The sequence below is a fragment of the Haplochromis burtoni genome, unplaced genomic scaffold (assembly GCF_018398535.1).
Source record: "Haplochromis burtoni strain Fernald_Lab_line unplaced genomic scaffold, NCSU_Asbu1 Contig_192, whole genome shotgun sequence".
NCBI classification, from domain to species: domain Eukaryota; kingdom Metazoa; phylum Chordata; class Actinopteri; order Cichliformes; family Cichlidae; genus Haplochromis; species Haplochromis burtoni.
Window position 1 is genome coordinate 319,475 of NW_024582553.1, and position 20,825 is coordinate 340,299.

General features: G+C 41.5%; 1 protein-coding gene across 4 annotated transcripts in view; it reads right to left on the reverse strand.

Moving 5' to 3' along the window:
- LOC102293212 (ankyrin repeat and fibronectin type-III domain-containing protein 1) overlaps positions 1-20,825 on the reverse strand; it is a 152,542-nt gene that overhangs the window by 56,823 nt on the left and 74,894 nt on the right. For 3 of the 4 annotated variants that reach the window (XM_014337879.2, XM_005935554.3, XM_014337882.2), the window contains one exon: positions 2,730-2,770. In XM_014337879.2, the coding sequence (XP_014193365.1) occupies positions 2,730-2,770 (41 nt within the window). Of the gene's footprint in view, positions 1-2,729; positions 2,771-6,518; positions 7,477-20,825 lie in introns of those variants that run through there. The other variant, XM_014337883.2, reaches the window with a different exon arrangement.

The following is a 20,825-nucleotide window of genomic DNA, read 5'->3' on the forward strand; positions in this document are numbered from 1 at the left end:
TGTGTGTGTGTGTGTGTGTATATATATATATGTGTGTGTGTATACACTATTTAACTATTTAAGCAAAGTTTTTTTTCCAAACAAAACATCACAGACTCATCGTTTGTGAATGAGTTTCCCCTTTTTTCTTCTCATCATAAGTTATTCCTACATCACCTACATATGAGAACAATTGCATGATGTGCTCCCATGAAGAATTAATCTAATCAAATTCTCTCTAAATTCTTCTCACCATGAAGGGACAGAAGTGTCTTCCAGCCTCTATGATGCCACAACTCAGATCCCTTATTATTCCACCCTGCCGTCTGTGTACAGTACGGGGAGCATAGACAAGCTACATAAAACCAAATTTTTGAAAACTATATATAGTACAAGCTTTCACAAAGCTTATTGGACAATAAGAAGCCTACAAACAACAACATAGTGCAAAATCAGATACCAAATAAGGTGCACAAGTCTAACACCACAAGATGAAATATTTGTTTTGCTTTCCATGCAGTAGCAGATCTAGGGGTCTGTCAAAAGCTCTGTTTTCAGGGACCTAAAATGCCAATTATATGAAAACAAAACACCAAAACTCATACCTGTGTATGTCCAGATAAGACCTAAACCAATTAATACGGTTAGCAATTTCAATGCCAAAAACTGAAAAGGCAAATAACCAAAGCAATAACAGCTAATTGGCCATTAAATATACTTTTACCACTTTTATTTTTTTCTGCTTTGGGCAGAAACCTCCATGCCTCAGAGTTTGTGGAAAGCAGATATAAAAATGAATGTAATGTGAGACATTTTGGTACATCTGGTATTAAGCTTTGCAGAAGGGTTCTCAATCACTTGTAAATGATGCAGCGATTACCAGCTAAAGCACATAAAAAGAAGTTTTGAGTGATGCAACATCAATAAGCTTCCCTTCACAAGCACAGCAAATCAAAAGAACATTAGCAAAAGATCTACATGAGATGACTGCTCATGTGGTCCTTTATGGTGTTTAATTAACTATAGAAAAAGAGGTTTTAAGATATTTCAAGCCTGACTGTAGCTTAATGGTAGCGCCTTTGTACACTAATGTTCACATTCACAATGGGAAGCAGAAAAGAAAAGGCAGAAAACAAAGGAAATGATCGTTAATACGGAGGAGGAAAACATAATGCAGGTTTAACATTAAAGAGCACATACTCAGCAACACAGACAATGTCTGTCACATACTTACATTTTTTTTGAGACAGAATGAACGTCTGTTATTGTTTGTGCCTCAGGTTAATGATCAGATTTAGCACAGAAACATGTATTTCATGATGTTGATGTCTGTGCCCATGATGTTCCCCGTGTACTCTCCTCTATCATCACTTCCGCTTATTCGCTTGTTTGTCACAAATCAGTGTGCGGTAGAGTAGAAATCAAGCAGCTCTCTTTCCCTTAGCCTAGGCCAGACTTCTGTCATTTGACATCCAGCGATGGCCATGCTGATGAGTCTCTTGAATACAGCTGCTTGTCTCCTGGCAACAGATGCCTCCAACTCCGGCACACTGAGTGCTCACAGCGCCGGTACAACCGGCATGTAACAAACACCAGATATGACAAACAGTATGCATAAAATCTATAATGAATTAAATCAGCGGTCCCCAACCCCCGGGCCTCGGACTGGTACCGGTCCGTGAGTCGTTTGGTACCGGGCCGCGAGAGTTGAGGCTCAGGTGTGAAATGTATGGTTTTCAGGGTTTTTATCGGTTTTCAGCATTATTTTGTTATCGTTTTTATCGTTAACTCGGTTTTCCTGGGTCTTTTCACTTGTGTTATGAATAAATCTTCTTTTTTTTCGGTACCAGTACTAGTTTTATTTTGTTGTATTTATCCGCGACACCTTAAAGGCTGGTCCGTGAAAATATTGTCGAGCTTAAACCGGTCCGTGGCGCAAAAAAGGTCGGGGACCGCTGAATTAAATCACACCTCAAAATCTACTGAAGTGGAAAATATGATACAAAAGTATCATTCATGGAAAAAATAGCCTAAAAAATGTAGAAGATATATTTGAGAAGACTTCTTTATCAAATACTGACTGATATTTATGTGTTTCATATGTAACTTCAGAAGTGCATAAACACATGTGTTTCTATGTGAAGGTATATGCACTGGCAAATGCAAAGATACATAGTAGTGATTGCATTCGATGCATGCTAATATGTGCAGAACCTGTGGCTGATAACGCTCCCTGTGTTTACTTACTGAAAATGGGTGACGTGAAGCTCTACAGTTTATGTAGTCTGATGTTCTCCGTCTTGTAAATTACATTTATTTAGCAATTTTTTTCTCCCTCTCTAAATTCTGGAAAATCCAAAGAGTACAACACTGAAAAACTGGAGTGACTGAGAATTAATATTGTTGTGGAATGGATTACTGGTCACGCACAGACATGAAGGGATTTACTGGCACCTTAATGAATCTGATGAAACTGTCTAGTAACGCTGATTACCTTAAACGAGTAAAAACTCAGCTGTCTAATGTTGTTCTTACCACACTTGGGAATTAAGACAGAGTCAGTTATGTAACACATTGTACCAAGTTCTATTTTTACGGCAGCATACGGCAGAATGTGCGTTCGTGGTTAGACGTGTCCAAACCAGTAGTGCTGATTTCAAGAACTAAATCTAGGAAGTGAAATCTGTAACACAAGGATGCGAGGGAATGGTGTGCAGACAGGTAAAGGTGAAGTAAATGAAGGGACTTACTTCTTATTCTGATTCTCCTTTCGGTCAGCTGAGCCCAGACTCTGGAAATAATTAAAGAAAAAGAGAGATCAGAAATGCTTTCAAGGATTTCCCGTCTTTAAGGATTCAAAGAGAAGTCTCCTGTACATGCTGTGAAACAATGGGATGGTTCAGAGGTTCTAAACCTAATAAACTTCATGAAGACTGATTTGTTACATTAGTGGAGGTTTGTCTGCACTGGAGGCATAAAGGGTTACATCAAAAAGACTCTGTGCACAGTTGGCAACCACCTGCTCAACAGCGGAGACTTTCTGGTAATAGCAGTAATAATACAGTAGGAATTAATAATTAATTAATAAATATTATTAGTTAAAAAAAGCATAAAAATCAACCAAAGCATCAGTCGGTTAGTTATTCCCAATCAAGTCACACGTTGAGCTATCTTTTCTGTTCTCTTAACTGAGTTTCGATTATTAGACTTGAAGTGATCCAACTACCTTCTAGGCAACACCAATCAAATGATCATCAACATCTAGTAAGTGCCAATTACGTCAGTAACGACCTGGCCTCCAATGAAAAACAATAAGCTCTCTGGATAAAATTACAAACACTTATCCCATGGATTTGCTTTATTTGCACGCATTCATCAAACCGTGGCGTCTTCATGCAAGGTGGCGCGCACGGTCGTTTTAAAGGAAGCGAGGGAGAATAAACGTAGAGGGAGCGAGTTTAAAAGCCATTTTCCCGATGATGAAGTCAACCGAGTTTAGAAACTCGAACGGCAAAACGAATACACCCCGCCGGCTTGCCTCAACGGGGGATGTTTGAATGCATCCCTCTGGCAAAGCCACACACAATGACACAAAACACATCTATAGCGGACGTCTATAAACCCTGCTGTCTGCATCCTTCTGAGGTGTATTGCGCTCAAAGGAGATGCATGCTGAGACAGCGCATACACAAAAATACCGGCACACAAACACAAACAACTGGCCTTAAGCTGTAGACAATTTTGGAGTGAAATTTTGTTGCTATTTTGCATATTTACCTTTGGGAAAGATACTAATCTGGACTCTTAAATGTTAAAAGCACTGTGGAGAAAAAAGTGGGGAATCTGAACGCCCTGAGGGAGCCGACCAAACAAATACTGTCAGTCAACACACTTAAATCCACTGCATTTCAATTTGACCCATCTATTCTCTGTGGTATAATCACAGGGGACTACAAGGAAATGTTTCTGTCTTCTAGGAATTAAAAAAAAACCCTCCGATGCTCAATGGATTACAAGACCATGAGCTTTAAAATTGAGCTTTAAAATCCACTTAAAGCTAATGCTAGCAGGTCAATACACTACAATATTAAACATAACAATGGGTACAAGGCTCACTCTAACATTTTCAAGAATACCAAAAGACTGTAAGTGTGTAAGTTCACCTATAGGAAGAACATTTTACTGTGCATCTTGAGACACTTGTCAGTTCTTTATGTTTTGCTTTTAAAGAGCCAGACTTTCTTGCAATTTTTAAGGTGGTCTTGAGCAACAGTTCTCCAGGCTTTTTGAAGTTTTACCAAAGATTTACTTTGAAATTTGGCTGTTTTTTCACTCATTTTCAGTCTGGTCTTTGTACCTGACCTTTTTCTCAGGACTTATTGTTTGTTAATCCACTCAACACTGACTTATGAATCACCTGGGCATAAAAAAGCACCCAATCAAATGGACAAATAAGTGTTGCGTCTACACACATTCGACACATCTTTAGTCGAATCTACATAAACTCAGTAACAGTCTGACATCTACAGCAGATAAACAGTATCTGAAAGTCATGTTATTATAAAATAGGGAATAAAATCCACACAGAAACCTAAGACATCTGGCCCTTCAGTTGAGCCATCTACTATTAGCCAAAGCCTCATCAGAAATAGTAAAGATGGCTGTTAAGAAGACATTCTTAAGGACAGGATAGAGGGAGAAAAGGCTCACATATTCCAAACAAAAACTCCTCTGAAAATCAGGTCTTATGAAGTGATGAATCCAAATCATATTTTTGGTTTGAATCAGCAATCCACCCTGGAATACAATCTGGAGTGTCTGATTGGCAGCGGCTTCATTTTTCAACATTACAGTGGTTTCAGACACACTCCTAATGCAACACAAACACCATCAGTCATGGATTGGCCTCCCCAGAGCCCGGACCTCCACATTATTGAAGCAGTGTGAGATCATCTTCACACAGAACAGAACAAAAGGCAGAAACATCCAAAGAAGAGCCTTCAAGAAGCCTGGAGAACTATTCCTGAAGACTACTTAAAGACATTAAAAGAAAGCTAGGAGCATTGAGGCTGTGCCGAAGAATAAAGGTCATTTTACATTTTATCTGAACTGTCTTAAATGCAAACAACACAAACAATCAGTTTGCTTTTTGAAGCTCAAAAAGATGCAAACGTTTGAAAAAAGCATCCCCTTCCTTTTAATCTCAACCTGAACATCACAGAAGTGTTTTTCTCTTTCTTTTTTGGAGTGTGTGTGTGTGTGTGTGTGTGTGTGTGTGTGTGTGTGTGTGTGTGTGTGTGTGTGTGCTTTCATGTAAGCAGTGTGAGCTGACATTTTGACCAGCCAGTGACTTTTCTACTCTGGCGCACAGAGTGTGTGGATATGAGTGTGTGTGCTTTTATGTGCTCACTGCTATGACATTTTGACCATCCTCTCTGTGCATACATGTTTGCATACAAGTTTCATCCTGATGGAGGGGACAGGATACACCACACAGAGTGATTAACCTTTCACCTGCCAGCTCGCCCACAGTGCCTTCAGGTAGTACCACTCTCCCAAGAGGGATGAGGGCAGGTGGGTGTGCATCATTTGAAAGACAGCTCTGCAGGGGGTGAAGGAGGGCTATTTTAGAACCTTGGAACATTAATGACTCGCAGCTAAATTGTCTGCACACGAATATCACTACAGCATTACACAATATTAGTATTTTGCACTCATATTCCTATTTTTAACATTAGATTGCCACTTTTAAATCTTCAAATCAATTTTCAAGCACACCGAAAGTAAGAGTAGAAGGATCATCCCTCGTATTTGAGCCATTACAGCATCTGTCCCTATTACACTTTTATTGTTTTATCTTGGCTGCTCATTAGTTTTACTTTCAGTACCTGAAATCTAGCATAAGAAAAAAAACCGAACAAATAAAATCAGTCAAACAATCAGTCGCTCAGTCTGCACCTGCTCACCTCTTTCTCCCTGTAGCCACAGAAAGCATCACCAGCAGTCAGCTGAGGTAAAATACAGGATGAGTTATAATCACCACTCCTTTACCAAACCTTCAGCCTACATCAACATGAGCAGCATGCATCGCACCTGACAACTGCTGACTATTTCTGGAATGTATGGAAAAAATTCATCTGGCTTTTCCTGTCAGCTGTGCATAAAGGTGCTGTAATTACTAATATGAAAGAGACCACACGGAGCGGTCAGGAGTCTGATAGCAATAAATACAAAACAAGCAACCAGTTAAAAAAAAAAAATCAATATCTCAGCAGCGTGTTTGAATAGGAAGGTGTGTGAGCACATACCTTTACAGTACCCAGCACCCCCTGGTTTCTGCTGGTAAATCACATTCACACCATATTCTAAATGTTTTAAAAGCACAGACATGTTTATCTCTAAATATTTCCTCATTAGCAAAACAAAAAAAGAGTGAAACATGAACTACACATAAAGTAAAAATGCACAGGCAGCTGGCAAACTATATTTGCAAAATCTGTATGCACTATTTGCAAACACACACAGAGACACTGACATACCTGCTGAGTCCAACCCAGTAAACCCAGTCGGAGAACGCTATTCCCACTCTCTCCCTGTGTCGCTTCTCACTTCTTCTACAAAACCCGAGGTCCTCACTGCGCCGACTCCGATTGCTGTTCACCTGTTCAACTTCAACTCTTTAGCTCTGTTTCTCCCCCTCGGTGTTCAACTCTCTCTGTTTTCCTGTCTTGTTGTCTGAAGCTTTTGGTCACACGTAAGGTTTGCGAAGCTTGCTCCAGTGGTGGCTGCTACCACCACTGACTTGTTGTACTTTAATTGTAGTTGCTAGGCGATAAGCTTCTCCAATTCGGCACACAGTGTGAAGGGGAGGACGGAAGGGAGGGGGGGGGAGTGAGAGAATAGGTGGTGGTGGTTGGTGGGGGGGGTAAATGCTCATGACACAGCGTAGCCTAAAGAGAAGGATGGACGATTTGCAGGACGGGAGGTAGTTGAGAGATATGCACAAGGAGAGGAGATCTCACATAGCAGGTGCACTTCCTTGTTTTCTTTTAGCGGCCACTGAGTGCAACCTGGAGCAGCAGCGCACTCAGAGGATTTGCTGTAAATACTCTACATGGACAACGGATTTTAGAGAATTTCTGTGTGCACATTTCCTCACCCTTTTTTTTCTGTTTTATTAAGACATTGTTCTTTTCATACAGCACTGCATTATGTTTGAAAGGACAACTGAGAGCTCAGGTCAACAGCAATTAGTTTGTTATCTGTCTGAGTACTTTACCCCAACCCAACCTAAATCTTGCTTTTGAAGTACACAGGTTTCTAAAGCTGATAAACTATTTAAATCAATTGTTTTTCTGTTTGCAATATGTTATCTAGCCTATCTCTATCACAGCGTGGTGCTACTGTTCTGCCTTGTTAACAAAAATCAGGACCTGTCTTTTAATCTATCTATCTATCTATTAGGGGTGCAACAATACTCGTATCGGTATTGAACCGTTCGATACAGTGCTTTCGGTTCGGTACGCATATGTATCAAACAATACAAACTTTTTTAATTTATTTTATCAACTTTTCTTCTGACGATGCTGTCTGTGTTGAGCGCGCAGTGGATCTGCGTTCCACTACTCCGCCTAGGCTGCACTGTCGAGCACAGATCCACTGAGCGGAGTGTGCTCTTGTGTGGGGGGGAGGGCAAGCTAGCGAGACAGAATATAAGCTCGTTGCAACATGGCAACTGCCTCAACGCTACCCAAAATTGAGCCTCACCCACCCTCATTCAGATGTGGCGTTTGGAACTATTTTGGTTTTCATGTGAAGTATGAATTTAAAAACTGTACTTTTGAGTTAAAATATATATTTATAATTTTAATCTATCTATCTATCTATCGTAGTTTGTCACCACTACACATGATTAAAAATATAACTAAAAAGACAAATAATGTTTCTGAGTCAGGGTTGAGAATCATAGCTTCCTTTATTGCTTAAACTAAGAACTGGTGTTTCCCACATGCCACTGACTCACACTGAACTTACTGGCTTGTAATACTCTCAAGGCATTCCCTGCAGGGATGATACTCTAGTAACTCACCGAACCCCACTAACTGGAAAGCCTCATTTACTGTGTGTCATCACTGTTACATTATCATTATTGATTTAAAATGAGTCCTTTGGCTTTTATTCTAAAGAATCAATTGTAAGTCACTCACCGTAACCAGCAGGACTACAGAAAAGCACGTATAACTTAAATATTAAGTTATTTGTTTGGTCTCTATTACAGATGTAGGTTATTCTCTAAAAGAACATATATAGTATTCCTTAAATAATGATGACGTTCTTTTGTTGTTAGATTCGATTTTTGTTTTTTTCTTCAGATTTTAGGGGGGAAATGTGTCTGGCAATGCATCATGTATGACGTCTGCAGGACACACAGTGGTGACTTCTTGACCCAGAGTTCAAAGGAATTGTTCAAGACTATTTAGCCATCTTTAAACATGCATTACAGGCCTGAACTTTCAGAAATTACCCACCGGATGTGGGTGAATGTGAGAACAGACGTCTGATGGAATCTTTACCAGCTCTCTGGTACAAAATACAAAGTGATTGCCCATGGCACTAATTTGCACTGATGCGAGAATGGCGAAGATAATAACCCAATGGAGTCACAGTGAGCAAGCGGGCATCATGTGTTCTGTGCTCCTCCGGGCAGGTCCCTTGGACCAATCACATGGAAGTAAACCATTTCCTGCTATGTCTTAAACTCGACATTGTCCAAAGATCTTGCATGGAAATGGCTTTAGAGACATGGAAACCTGCATGTCTAAACAAAATACTATAGCAAACGCCCCCACCATGCTTAAGACTTATCTCTGGTTGATGTTAATATAAGTCAGGACAGTAATAAAATCTACCTTGTCCTTAGCTGTTTTGGTTAAGTTTTTGTGTGTATGTAAAGGTGCATGCAAGTGTTATTCGCCACTATTTGCAAAATAGGCTGGATGAATCTGTAAAGCACCAACCAGACTCACAAGATTTTTTGCTTGGTGAGTGTTGGATGGGATAAACCTCTGCCTCCACATCAGTCTGACTTTAGACAGTTATTAGACTGAAAACAATGAATGGTTGCTTTCAATGCCAGAATGGTCATACAGCATTGATTTATAACTTTAGCTACAAAAATTTGAAATAATTTTGGAAGATGGGGACTTGAGGACAAGATGGTTCAGTGGCTCAGTACTGTTTCCTCATAGCAACAAAGTCGTGGGTTTAAACCTGGTGGCTTGTTGTCGACCGTGTACAGTCCAATGACATCCATGCTAAGTTAATTTGTGATTCAGAATTGGCTGTACCCAGCCTGCACCCCATCTGGGGCAAATTCCAGGCCCCATGCAACCCTGAATGGATGAGTGATAGAAAAATTGATGGATATATCCCAAATTATCCATTAAGAGTATCAGTTGGTCCATATTATCAGACAACTTTTATCCATTCGCTGAGCTATCTATTTTTACAAAAATTCAAAGAGTAATAAAAGGACAGGAGAAACACCCTTCAACTATGTTATGAATGTTGATAATGTATAGTTTGACCACTAGAGGGCACTCTACAAATTAACCTGTTGGAACGCCACAAGCATGCATTCTTAAATCATCAAATATCCATTTCGGTCTTAAAGATTAGATATCAGTTGGGACTTTGTCTTTTGTTGTTTCTTGTGAAGCATTAAGCGGCAGCTACCTGTGGATTACTGATCATGAATAATTGTCAAAAGCTGGAGGATTCTCTGGGAAATTCTAAGACATTTCTGCTTAAGCAGCTTGTTTACCCACATTTACACTTCTAATTCCAGATGCACACTCTCATTAATAATTCTAGCTTTAAGATAAATTTATCATAACAAATATGAGATCATGTATGACAGGACAACACAAAGGGGGTGAGTTTTCTCACCCCCAATTTGTGCAAGCACAGTATACCTTCAAAAAGAGTGGACTTGGTTACAGACCCTGCATGGCTTTTTGCATTCACCCAGCAGAAAACTTGTGAGCTTGGCTGCTAATCTCTACATGTGTGCGAGGGTTGTGCAAGTGGCAGTAAATCCTTGCTCGTGTGCTCGTGATATTTGCTCATGATAATTTTTTATTGTTTGCCTCGCTCATGAGAGAAATTAAACGCCATATAAATGTAAATGTAGGAGACAGAGCATATATGTGCGTGTGTGCATGGTGTACTCTGACTCACTGTGTGTTTTCAGTGCCTGTGGCTGTGGGCACACACAAATCTCTGCCACCTCATTGTCTAGGTGAGCAATGTAAGCATTCTGCCACCCGAGCTGAATAGTGGACATTACTCATAGCTGTTGGAAAAGTCAACCATATTGCCAATGTTCTGAAAGGCCACGCAGGAAATACTGTCACACTTTCTTTTTTTATCCTTCCATTTCCCATTGTGTCCCTCCACCCCCTCCACCCCATCTTGTTTTACTCCAAAAAAAAAATCCACCTGCCAATTTCAGCCTCTGAGACTAGAGGAGAGGCAAGCAACCCGTTCGCAAAACTGAGGGGGCCGTAGCAGGTTGTCCAAACACCTGCCAGTCAAGTGAGGCTTTTCTAACAATAGCTCACACACACAATACATGCAAATGCAAATGCGCACACCTCTCGCTGTCATACTTCTACACCTCCAAACTCACATTTAGCAACATCCTTTAAGGGCTCTCAGTGGGTTCCTGGTAGCCCTTTAGTAAATCACTCCTGTGCAACCTTGTGGGAGAAAGTGTGACAGCTGACTTGGCGACACACTACATGCCCCCGCAAGCCTCCCAGTGACAGTTTGAAGAAAATTCGACAAATAGTAATTAGTCAGACCTAAATTTGGAGTATTTCTGCTGGATATGTTGAAATGTGTGTTTAAAAGTTGATTCGATTTGCTGTACGATATATTTTGCTGCTGATGGAGTGATAAAAGCACTCTAATCTGTCTAGAGAAAGTAGAAAGACATTCATTACTGCAGCTTTATCACTTGGAATATTTCACAGTGCCAAATGAATAAAAAAATGCACAAACAGTTTTACTTCCAACGCTGTGTCCAACAACCAATAATTGGCCTTCAAATTAGCCAAGCTGTGACTTTTAGGACATGTAGAGCTGTAACTGCTGTGCTTTTTGTGTGTGATCAGTTGGCAGATTCGGAGGATAAAAATTCTGCATGCTATGGCAACAAGCCGCAACCCAATTAGAGGCTCCCAGTCCATTAGCAGCCGGGAGCCTCCTACACATTGTGTTTGGCTAGGGGGGGGGGGAAAAGGTCAAGAAGGTGAAAAAGAGGTTGAGTTTAAAACGAAAGGAAACAGCTTAGATAGAAATTGTCAGATAGGAAAAAGAAGCAATGTGCGGTAAAACTGAGAAAAAAAGGTCAAAATTTTTGGTCTCATTATACCCAGACAAGGGTACAAAAATACACTTTCTGTTCTGCAACACTCGACAGGTGTTTTGGGGTTTAAATAAGCGTCTCATAAACCAAAACAGTTCAAATAATTTACAGGTCTGTTAACAAAATACAAAGAAAAATATACTCAGTCGAATGCAAGGGTGAGGATGCAGAGAGTGCGTTCCTTCTTGTGCTAATCATTTTCCACTGTGCTGTTAGACAGAATTATTAGGGCTCTTAAAAAACTCAGACACTTCTATGACAGAAATAAAAAGGGAAGGGAAACAGATGTCACCGGACAGGCAGATGTATTAACAGCAGAACAAATGGACAGAACTGACATGAAAAGCTAGTTGGAAAGGTACGCATGTGCAGATGGGGAAACATGGTGCAAAATCACTGCTGTTGTTGCACATGTGTGTTGTGATTTCTGATTTCACTGACCAATCAGAGCACGTCAGCCATACCGGGTGATGAGCGAGTGACAGGCTGGGTCTTCTCCCCCTTTTACCTCACTGTCTCCAGTTTTATAATGTCATTATTTGTATAGGATTCCCCCTCCCAGATCTTGCGGTCGGGGGACCAAAGGGACCAAAACATGGCTCATAAATCAACACAGCAGAGACTATGGATATTTACCCATAAATCATTGCGGCGGAGCCACCTACAATCAGACTAATAGGGCTGGAAGACGTGCTGTCATCCAGGCCATGATGTCATCAAGCCCGAGCCTTATGGTGTTGATGTTGGTAGTGGGTCGTTGGTACTGTGTGTGTGTGTATGGGGGGGAGATGCTGAGGGTGGGGGATGGGGGGGGGGGTGTCTGAGTATGTGGTGGTAGGTCTACAGTTCTGCTTATGTAAGTGTCTGTGGTGAGTGTGTGTGTGGTGTATGTGGGAGGCAGGATGTCTGTTTATATGGGTTTGTGTGTACTGGGGTGGCCAATGTGTGTGTGTGTGAGCACGTGTATGAAGATTTGTCTGTCAGTACACACTTTCATCATGTGCATGCATTTGTGTTACACCGATCTTTACGCTGTCATATGCACACGCTCAACTCGCACATTGAAAAGCACTCAAACACTGACATGCAGACACACACACACACACATTAGTCTTGTGGTTATTGCTGGCTTACAATGGGTGTGGGATTCCATAGAGAAAATCTAAACAAGTCGAGCGGTTAGCACGGGTCTGCCACGTTTCCACACAATGGTGCTCATTGACATAAATAACTGAGGACTTTGTGAAATGAGACACCCATTAACTTCTCCTCCATAGATAATTGTCCATTAGATGTTGGAAGAGCATTGCATTGAGAAATAACTCAACTCTGACGCTAAATGCAACTTGTAATAATAAAAAAAAAAAAAGAAGTCACATTGTGAAAGCGGCCTGGAATCCGTTAAGATGGGTTGGCTTTTTTTGTACTATCACCCAGCCAAGCACTTGGATTATCAACAAAGAAAATTATGGCTTGTTTTAGGAGCCTGTGCCTATGCCTTTGAACATGGAAAAGATGACAACAAGGGGGAAAAAAAGGAGACAAAGATGAAGAGGACTGCAAATTAGAAAATGAGAAGAAAGGCAAATATAAATTATTGTAGAAGAAAGCGAAAAATGCAGTCAAAGAAACACAAGCAGCAGAGAAAAATGAAGTATTTTCAAATCAAAGAAAAATATGAACAAAGCGCAGGAGTTCCTAGTTATTTCTTTGCTTCTTGAAAGTAAATATAACCAATTATGATGACTAATAAATGTCCGCAACACGTTGAGCACTGACGTCACCCCTGACGTAGACACTGGTAACAATAGCCTTCACCTTTGATGAACCAGCTTTGTTGTCGGACCCACGTATTCTCCCTACCCTGATGTGCCCATATCAGTGCTTCACTTCCACTTACTGTCATACGCCTCACTCTGTGCGCGTGCTCTGGTTGGATGCGTCACAGGAACATGAAGATAGGACAAATGATCCAAAGTACAATGACTCATTCACAAAAACGAAATGCCTCCTGCCTACGTCGCTCCAAGCGTACCACACACAGTAGCAAAGCAGGCACAGCAATAAGGGGTGAGTCAATTCTGATTAAACTATTGTGACGATAACAATCTGCACGGATCATCTCTGAGGTGAAAAACAGATCTTACAGGCAATGACACGCATCAGTCGGGCCGACATTAGTTGTCAGCATTTCGTCTCAGATTCTAGGCGATTCCTTTGAAGTTGTTGGGAAGCCGTGCCACAGAAACTTTAGCCCAAAGTGAAGCGCTTGGTCACATCTGTGATTTAACATCCACAAACTTGTCCTTCAAACCTTGGTGCTCACACAAATGGGTGACAAATGAAAAGAAGAAACAACAGTCGGTGTCTTAGCGAAGCCACCGGAACAGAAAAATACTCTTACGTGGTCTTCAATGATAGAGATGGAGAGTGCGCTCTAACACTGGTCACGATTTTTCCTATCTGTGTTCATTTCTGGCTAAGATATGATAGATGTGACTCCAAAGGCCTGAACAAATGATTCACATCATTTCCATACTTATCAAACCATTCAGGGACCCTCCTGCGTGCCCAATGGACTGTGATAAGGCCATCCCAAACAAGTCCACTTCCTTTATGACGGAAAAACTTCATCAAAGGATAAAAGTAATCACTCCAAACAAATTTGACCCTTTGTTGTAAGGGGACAGCAGGACCCAACTCGCTCAAGCACAACACTGTGGAGTCAGTTTTTCTTTGTCATCCATCCGTATGTATATACAGAAAACACACTGCATGGTCACACACATGCACTTCGCACATTCCACTTACTCATGCCAATGGCAATGGCTCTATTTATTTTCCCTCATTAGTTTTAAATGGCCCATCCAGACATTACTGTGGCCCCTGCTTTTAATCATGAATGCTGGCGTCGTCCTCTTTGATGTCCTTATTCAGTCTGCTGGCCAACCAGCAAGCCAACGTATCTACTGCCTTCCTTTTCTGCTACCGCAAACTGCAAATTCTGCTGAACTCTTCTTAGTTCTTTCTTAGACTGAATCACACATCAATCAAAAATAATCTAAAGCATTGATGCACTGATGAAAATTACAGGACAGTTTAAGTACAGCTTTACTGGTCAATGTAATATAAACACTCACTGCTTAGCAGAAGGCTAACCTCTACTGTAATTTTACGGCAATCGTGGACGATTTGACTGATCAAATGTTTTTAACTAAACTTTCTCTTGACAATTTGTAGTTATCAGAGATCCATGACAGCTGATGATTCAGGCATACAGGGACTATACTTATTCCAGTAAGTTCATCGACATTTCCAGCCTTTTTCCACATTCCTTTCAGAAATTCAAAGGATAAGGCATTACGAGGGTACAGTGTCCTGAAGTCACCACCTCACAGCAACAAGTCTCATAGAAATTTGGACAACTTGCAACTCTGCCTGACAAGTTTGATTTTAGTTTGTTACATCTGATATGGCATTTGAGCGTCGTCAAAGCATGCATGCTAACATAGAGTAAATGGATGAAAGCTGTATGGGATAAGTTGTGGGTAAGATTACACTGCGTACAAATGAATGCGGTTTAGGTTGCTGGCAGTTTCTATAATGAGCACAAGACTTCATATTATCAATGCAAAGATCAGGAGAAAGCATTTTCTTAACTATCCAGTTTATGGTTATGGGGGAGGGCTATCACTATGAATCACTGCGCGAGAGGTGGGGTACACCCTGATCAGAATGGTCAACCATTGCAGGGCTAACACATAGAGACAGACAGCCACGCTTACTCACGTTTAAACATACAGCCAATCTGAGACTATCAGTTAATCTAACAAGCATGTCTTTGGACTGGGGGAGGAAGCTGGAGAATCCAGGGACTATGCAGAGGATGCAAACTCCACACAGAAGAACTCCAGCTGGCCAGCAGGTGACAATGTGGATCCTTTTTGCCGTGAGACAAAAGTCCAAACCACTGTGCCACCTGCATTAAACATGACATATGAAAACATGCTGATACTCTTGAATATGTGTGTTCCAACTTGAAGGCTCACTGCGAATACAAAGGAGGCATATTCTTTAGTGGTCTTTGCTTAAGTGGACAAAAAGACTTCTTAGATTTTGATAGAAGGAAAAGAAACTCATTGCTTTCACCAACAAGGGGAGAAATAATTATTGGACCCCTTGCTGAATCTGTGAATTTGCTCTCAAAGAAATGAACGGTTGCTTATTTTTATGGTAGTTTCATGTTGATGCAAAGAGACAGAAAAAGCACATTAGATAAACATAATAAGCTGATTTTCATGTCATTGAGTGAAATGAACATTTAATCCTCTGCAACCCAGCCAGAATTATGCCTCCCACAGATTGGCTGATTGCAATCAATCAATAATTACAGATACTCCTATCACAACAATGTGTACAAAGTACACCTGTCCACAGAACCAGTTTCTTCCATTCCAACCTCCACCACCTGCACAAGGCTGGAATGAGCTACAACACCATCAGGAAGAAGCTTAGTGAGAAAGTGACAACTGTTGGTGTGATTATTCAGAGAGGGAAGAAATATCAAATGCCCATCAGCCGCCCTCCAAGATCTTTCCTTATGGGATGATGATGACTATGAGAAAGTTGGTGGGCCAGCCCAAAACTACACGGGATGACCACAGTCCCAGCTGCCTTCAGACACCATTGATAACCCACTACACTGTAATGGATTGAAATCTCAAGAAGGCAGCCTGTATTAAGTTTACCATTGAACCAAAGTGGTCTCGGCAGAAAGTGCTCATTAAAATGAAACTACTGAAAAAAAATTATAGAAGTCTAAGTTTGCAAACTTAGAAATTCACAGGCAGGGTTTTAAATAATAATTTCTCCCACTCTACATTTAATTGAATGTACTTTATCCATGTTGATGCATTGTAAAATGAATTTACACCCCCCCTTGCGACATCACCAGTCTATGTAGTGTTTGTATTCAGCATAGCAGGGGGTTGGCCCACAGACACCAGGTCCAACAGCTACTAATTAGCTGTTAAGAAGGATAAAAAAGGCTTTGATATGAATGACAACATCACAGCAGGACCCAATTTTGACTGGAGGCCTAAACACACACTGTGAGCAAAAAGGGCACTTCATTGTGGTGCGTACTTGGACTCATGCCTCCATCTCTGATATGCAAAAAAAAAAAAAAAGAGAGAGAGAGAAAGGGCAGGTGACTAATGGGAAATTTTGGTCAAAATGGTCTGAAAATAACTAACAATTAGTTTTCATTTAGCATTCATGTCATCGTTGTATTTATGTAATCATTCAAATTCACAGATGGAAAGAACCTGGCTTTCTTCTTTATAATCACCGATTCAGAAATGTGCTGTCCAGCATTACACTATAAACTGCAGGCACAGCCTAACGGGTAGCATCTGCTGCGATGCTGCTAGGTGGCACAGTGCTAACAGCAGTAAGTTTGTGTTCCCTCCTGACCCCAGAGTGATTTATTCAATTTTAATACAGCATGTTTGCTTTGGAGCGCGATATGTATTTGGTCATGAGACCATTAATAGACTAGAAAACACGTTGAAAAATGAGCTCGCTGACGTGTGTGTTTGAGCACTGTATGTGCCGGAGTGTGTGCGCCTTTGTGAGTGTGTGTGTGTGTTGCAAGAGTCTTGAGGCCCATGCTGTCACTCAGCCCAGCTCTCAGGGTGGTCTAAACACTGAGCCTTTTTGACTGAGTCACACACGCACGCACACGCACACACACAGACGTGCATGCACAAACATACGCAGACAAACAAACAAACACTCACTGGTGTACATGTAATAACATACATAACAAAGTATACATAAATATATGGCCATATATATATGACCATAATGAAGCAATCAAATAACCTCAGCGCTTCCCCCTCTTCCTGTCCCAAACCGTACGCCTAAATATACCGCGGCGGACTCCATCGCGTAGAGGCGGAAACGGCGAGTCCAGAGGAAAGGACCAGCGCTCTGCACAGTGACCCTTTCATGCTTCACATTTCTTGTGGCGAATGGTTTCACAGGAAGGATGCTAAGTTTGACAGCATGGTGTATTAGCCAGTAAGTGGCTGTCATTTGGCACCTTTTTTTCTGGCAAGTCAGCGAGGTGACCATTAACAACCATTCTCTCACCAGAAGAAGACAGTTGAGGCAAAACCTCTCGATACCCAGTTTTTTCCAAAAGCCACCCAAGCTTAGGCTGTTTTGGCTCTTCAGTCAATTGCATTACAGTGGCATTGATTAGAATCTGTTTCTCCTTAGCCCAGCGAGTAATAAAGCTCATCCCCAAAAGCACGACAATTTCACATTTGCTCGTTCAGCAGTTTTGACGATTTCACAAGTCGGAGTATCTGAGATGACAGCATTTCTTGTAAACAGCACTCAGCCGTGACAGCTTCGAATCTAAATATTTGCCTCCTTTAGCTCCACCAGTTGCCACTTCAGAGACAAACTGCATTATGATTGCTTGCAGGATCGTGGTGTTAAACAAAAAAAAGGAAAAAATGATCAAATGGGGGAGCGCGAAAGAAAAGGGGGTCTCTTTGAGCCTGTGTGTATAATTGGAGCGGAGAAACATGGAATGCAAGCCGTGCAACATGAAAGTGGTGCAAAAGGTCCCGGTGTTGTGTTTGGTGACGAGAAGTGAATACTCCTGTCATTACCAACCAGAACAAAAATGTAGATGTGTAACCAGAGTGTCAACAGACTAGCAACAAAGAGATAGGATCGAAAATAGGTTCAAACGTGAGAAAATGTCTGAGCACGGCACCATGGATTGATTTTTCCATATCCTCCAAAAAGACAACAAGCCACAAAGTGAATGCAAAAGTGATTTAGTGGGGCTATTAGCACTGAAGTATCTGGATTAGCTCTACTTTCGTCTTCCAGGTGAGGGGGAAATGAGTCATTAATATCTGAGCCATGCTACATGCTTCTCTTGCAGCATCACAGCTTGCACGGAGGGGAAATGCCCGGCTCCCCTCCCTTTCCCGGTATTAGACAACCACCGAACAAATACTGCAAATGAGCCCCGCTTCCCCCACAAAATGGTAATAAGCCATAATTGCCTGTAATCTGAATACATTAGTTCTAAGAGGGTCCTGTTGCTTTTGTGTGCAATCATGGTAGAGCTTGAGCACTAAAATACGATGATAAGAAACATGTATCTTTGTCTGCAGGCAAGAAGGGGTCTGATTTTGGTCTGCCTCATCAATTATATGTTGCATGTTTCATTAACCAACGAGATTAACTTGCACATAGAACCTTTCCAGAGAAAAAACCCACAAAGATTTTACACTTTCTGTAAGTTAAAGATTTACCAATCAAAGAAAAAACTAAAAAAACACATCATTGTCAGCCTCTTCGGACCCGAGCTCACTTATAATGAACTTAATGTTTTACTTTATTGCCTCCATGGTGAATCCAGAATGGGAGGCAAAGCCTTCAGCTTTCTGTGGAACCCGCACCCAGCTTGGATTCAGGAAACAGACACCCCCCTCTGCTTTGGATTTGGCTTGAAGTGTTCCATTTTGAGAAAGCACATAGTTAGGATGGATCAGGTGACCCTGAAGTCCTCCATTAATTATGCTGCAAAAAGCCTAGGCCGCTGCAAGTTTCCCAGAGTGTTTCTTCTCCACTCACCTCTTTTCACTAACACGGTTTATACACCTCTCTGCATTTAATAATTAGTTATTATTAATCTCTGGCTCTTCCACAGCATGTCTTTTATCCTGTCTTCCTTCTCTCACCCCAAGCGGTCACAGCAGATAACCACCCCTCCCTGAGCCTGGTTCAGCCTGATGTTTCGTCCTGTTAAAAGGATGTTTTGTTGCCAAATGCAACGACAGCTCATAGGGGTTAATTTGATTGTTGGAGGTTTTCTCTGTATTACCTTACAATATCAATATTAATAATCCATAATGTCTGAAGAAAAAATAAAGTCAAACATCAAAAGTCAACATCTGTGATAATACGTGTAAAGACCTCACTAATTCTGTACCATATATACAGAGTGTGGAGATCATATACTGCCATCCACATGAAACTTGGATGGGAGTACAGAAAGCCCCCATGGATACCCCCATGGAAAAGCCTTGCTTCTACTAGCAATGGCACATTGTGATCAATAAATATTACAACAGCATGGCTATAGAGCAGAACAGGTGCTAAACTGCTCTTCCTAATCTCCGAAGCAGCTAAAATTATTTCAAAACTGCAGCAATTAGTCAGTTCCCTAATGCTTAGAGTGCTGATAAAGGAAGGGATAATGCAGCACAGCGGCAAACCCGCTCTTGTCCAAATGAGCCTTTGCAAGGTGTTGCATTACATTTCTAATAGCATTTTACAAAGCCTTCCAATCGTTTTGGAAATGTTGCTGCAGATTAACCAGGCTGCAAATTAAAAAAAGAAGAAGAAGAAGAACTGGGGTTTTGCCGAGACACGAGAGACAATGTGAAATTGAAGCTGACTGCCACGGACAAAAGACAGATCGCATTTGACATGATATGCATTCAAGCCTTGACTTTATTATCCCACATGACTTCTTTACTTAGTTGGTGTTTTCCAATGATGGATGGTTGCACTGCTGTTTTTCTGTTGGTACGCAGTTATGCAAAAAAATAAAAACAAAAACACAAAAACAACCTGCCAGCATTTCTTAAAACTCGGAGGGTAAGTACAGGACAGTCAGAGGAAGAACCCATTTAAATTGTAGTCTGCATCCACTTTAGTTATGTTTTTTTAACAAGGCAAGATAACGTCCTGGACTTGCATGCTCTGAGTTGCTGTTTGTTCCCCTCCGTCTGGAGGTTGGCATGCCTTCTTTCTGTTTCTCCTTTCATTTTCTCATTGCGCTCCTTTCTTTCTCTCCGACTCTCTAGAGTGAGCGGCGCCATTGTGTGCTTGCGGCTTGTTTACGAGGAACACTGATTCACCCGTGAGGTTTGGCTTGCTCGTACCCGAAGTGTGAGGCGGGGAGGGGGGGGGAAGAAATATGAATGAATTTACTCCAGTACTCTATTTCTACCCTTTTATTCCCAAATTCTCCCATCAGCGTTCTTCCTCTCTACATGCTGATATCTCGAGTCGCACTTTTCCACTGCGCGCGCGCCAGTGAGTGTGTGTTTGCGCAGAGCCAGACGGGCGGCCAACACTGGCCAGAGGCTCATTTTTGTGGCCGGGCAAGTGTGTATCCCGACGGCTTGCAGGCGTCTCGGGGGCCAGCTCCTCCTTCCAGCTCCATTCCCTCACCCCGGGGCCTCTCCAGAGAGCCTTTGCGACCCAGCCACTGCTTAGTCATTTCGAGATTCTCCAGCACACAATCAGCACTTGGTTTCCAGCATTTATTAAGAGTGACAGACTGCGATTGTGAGACCTGTTGAGAAGAAGAGGA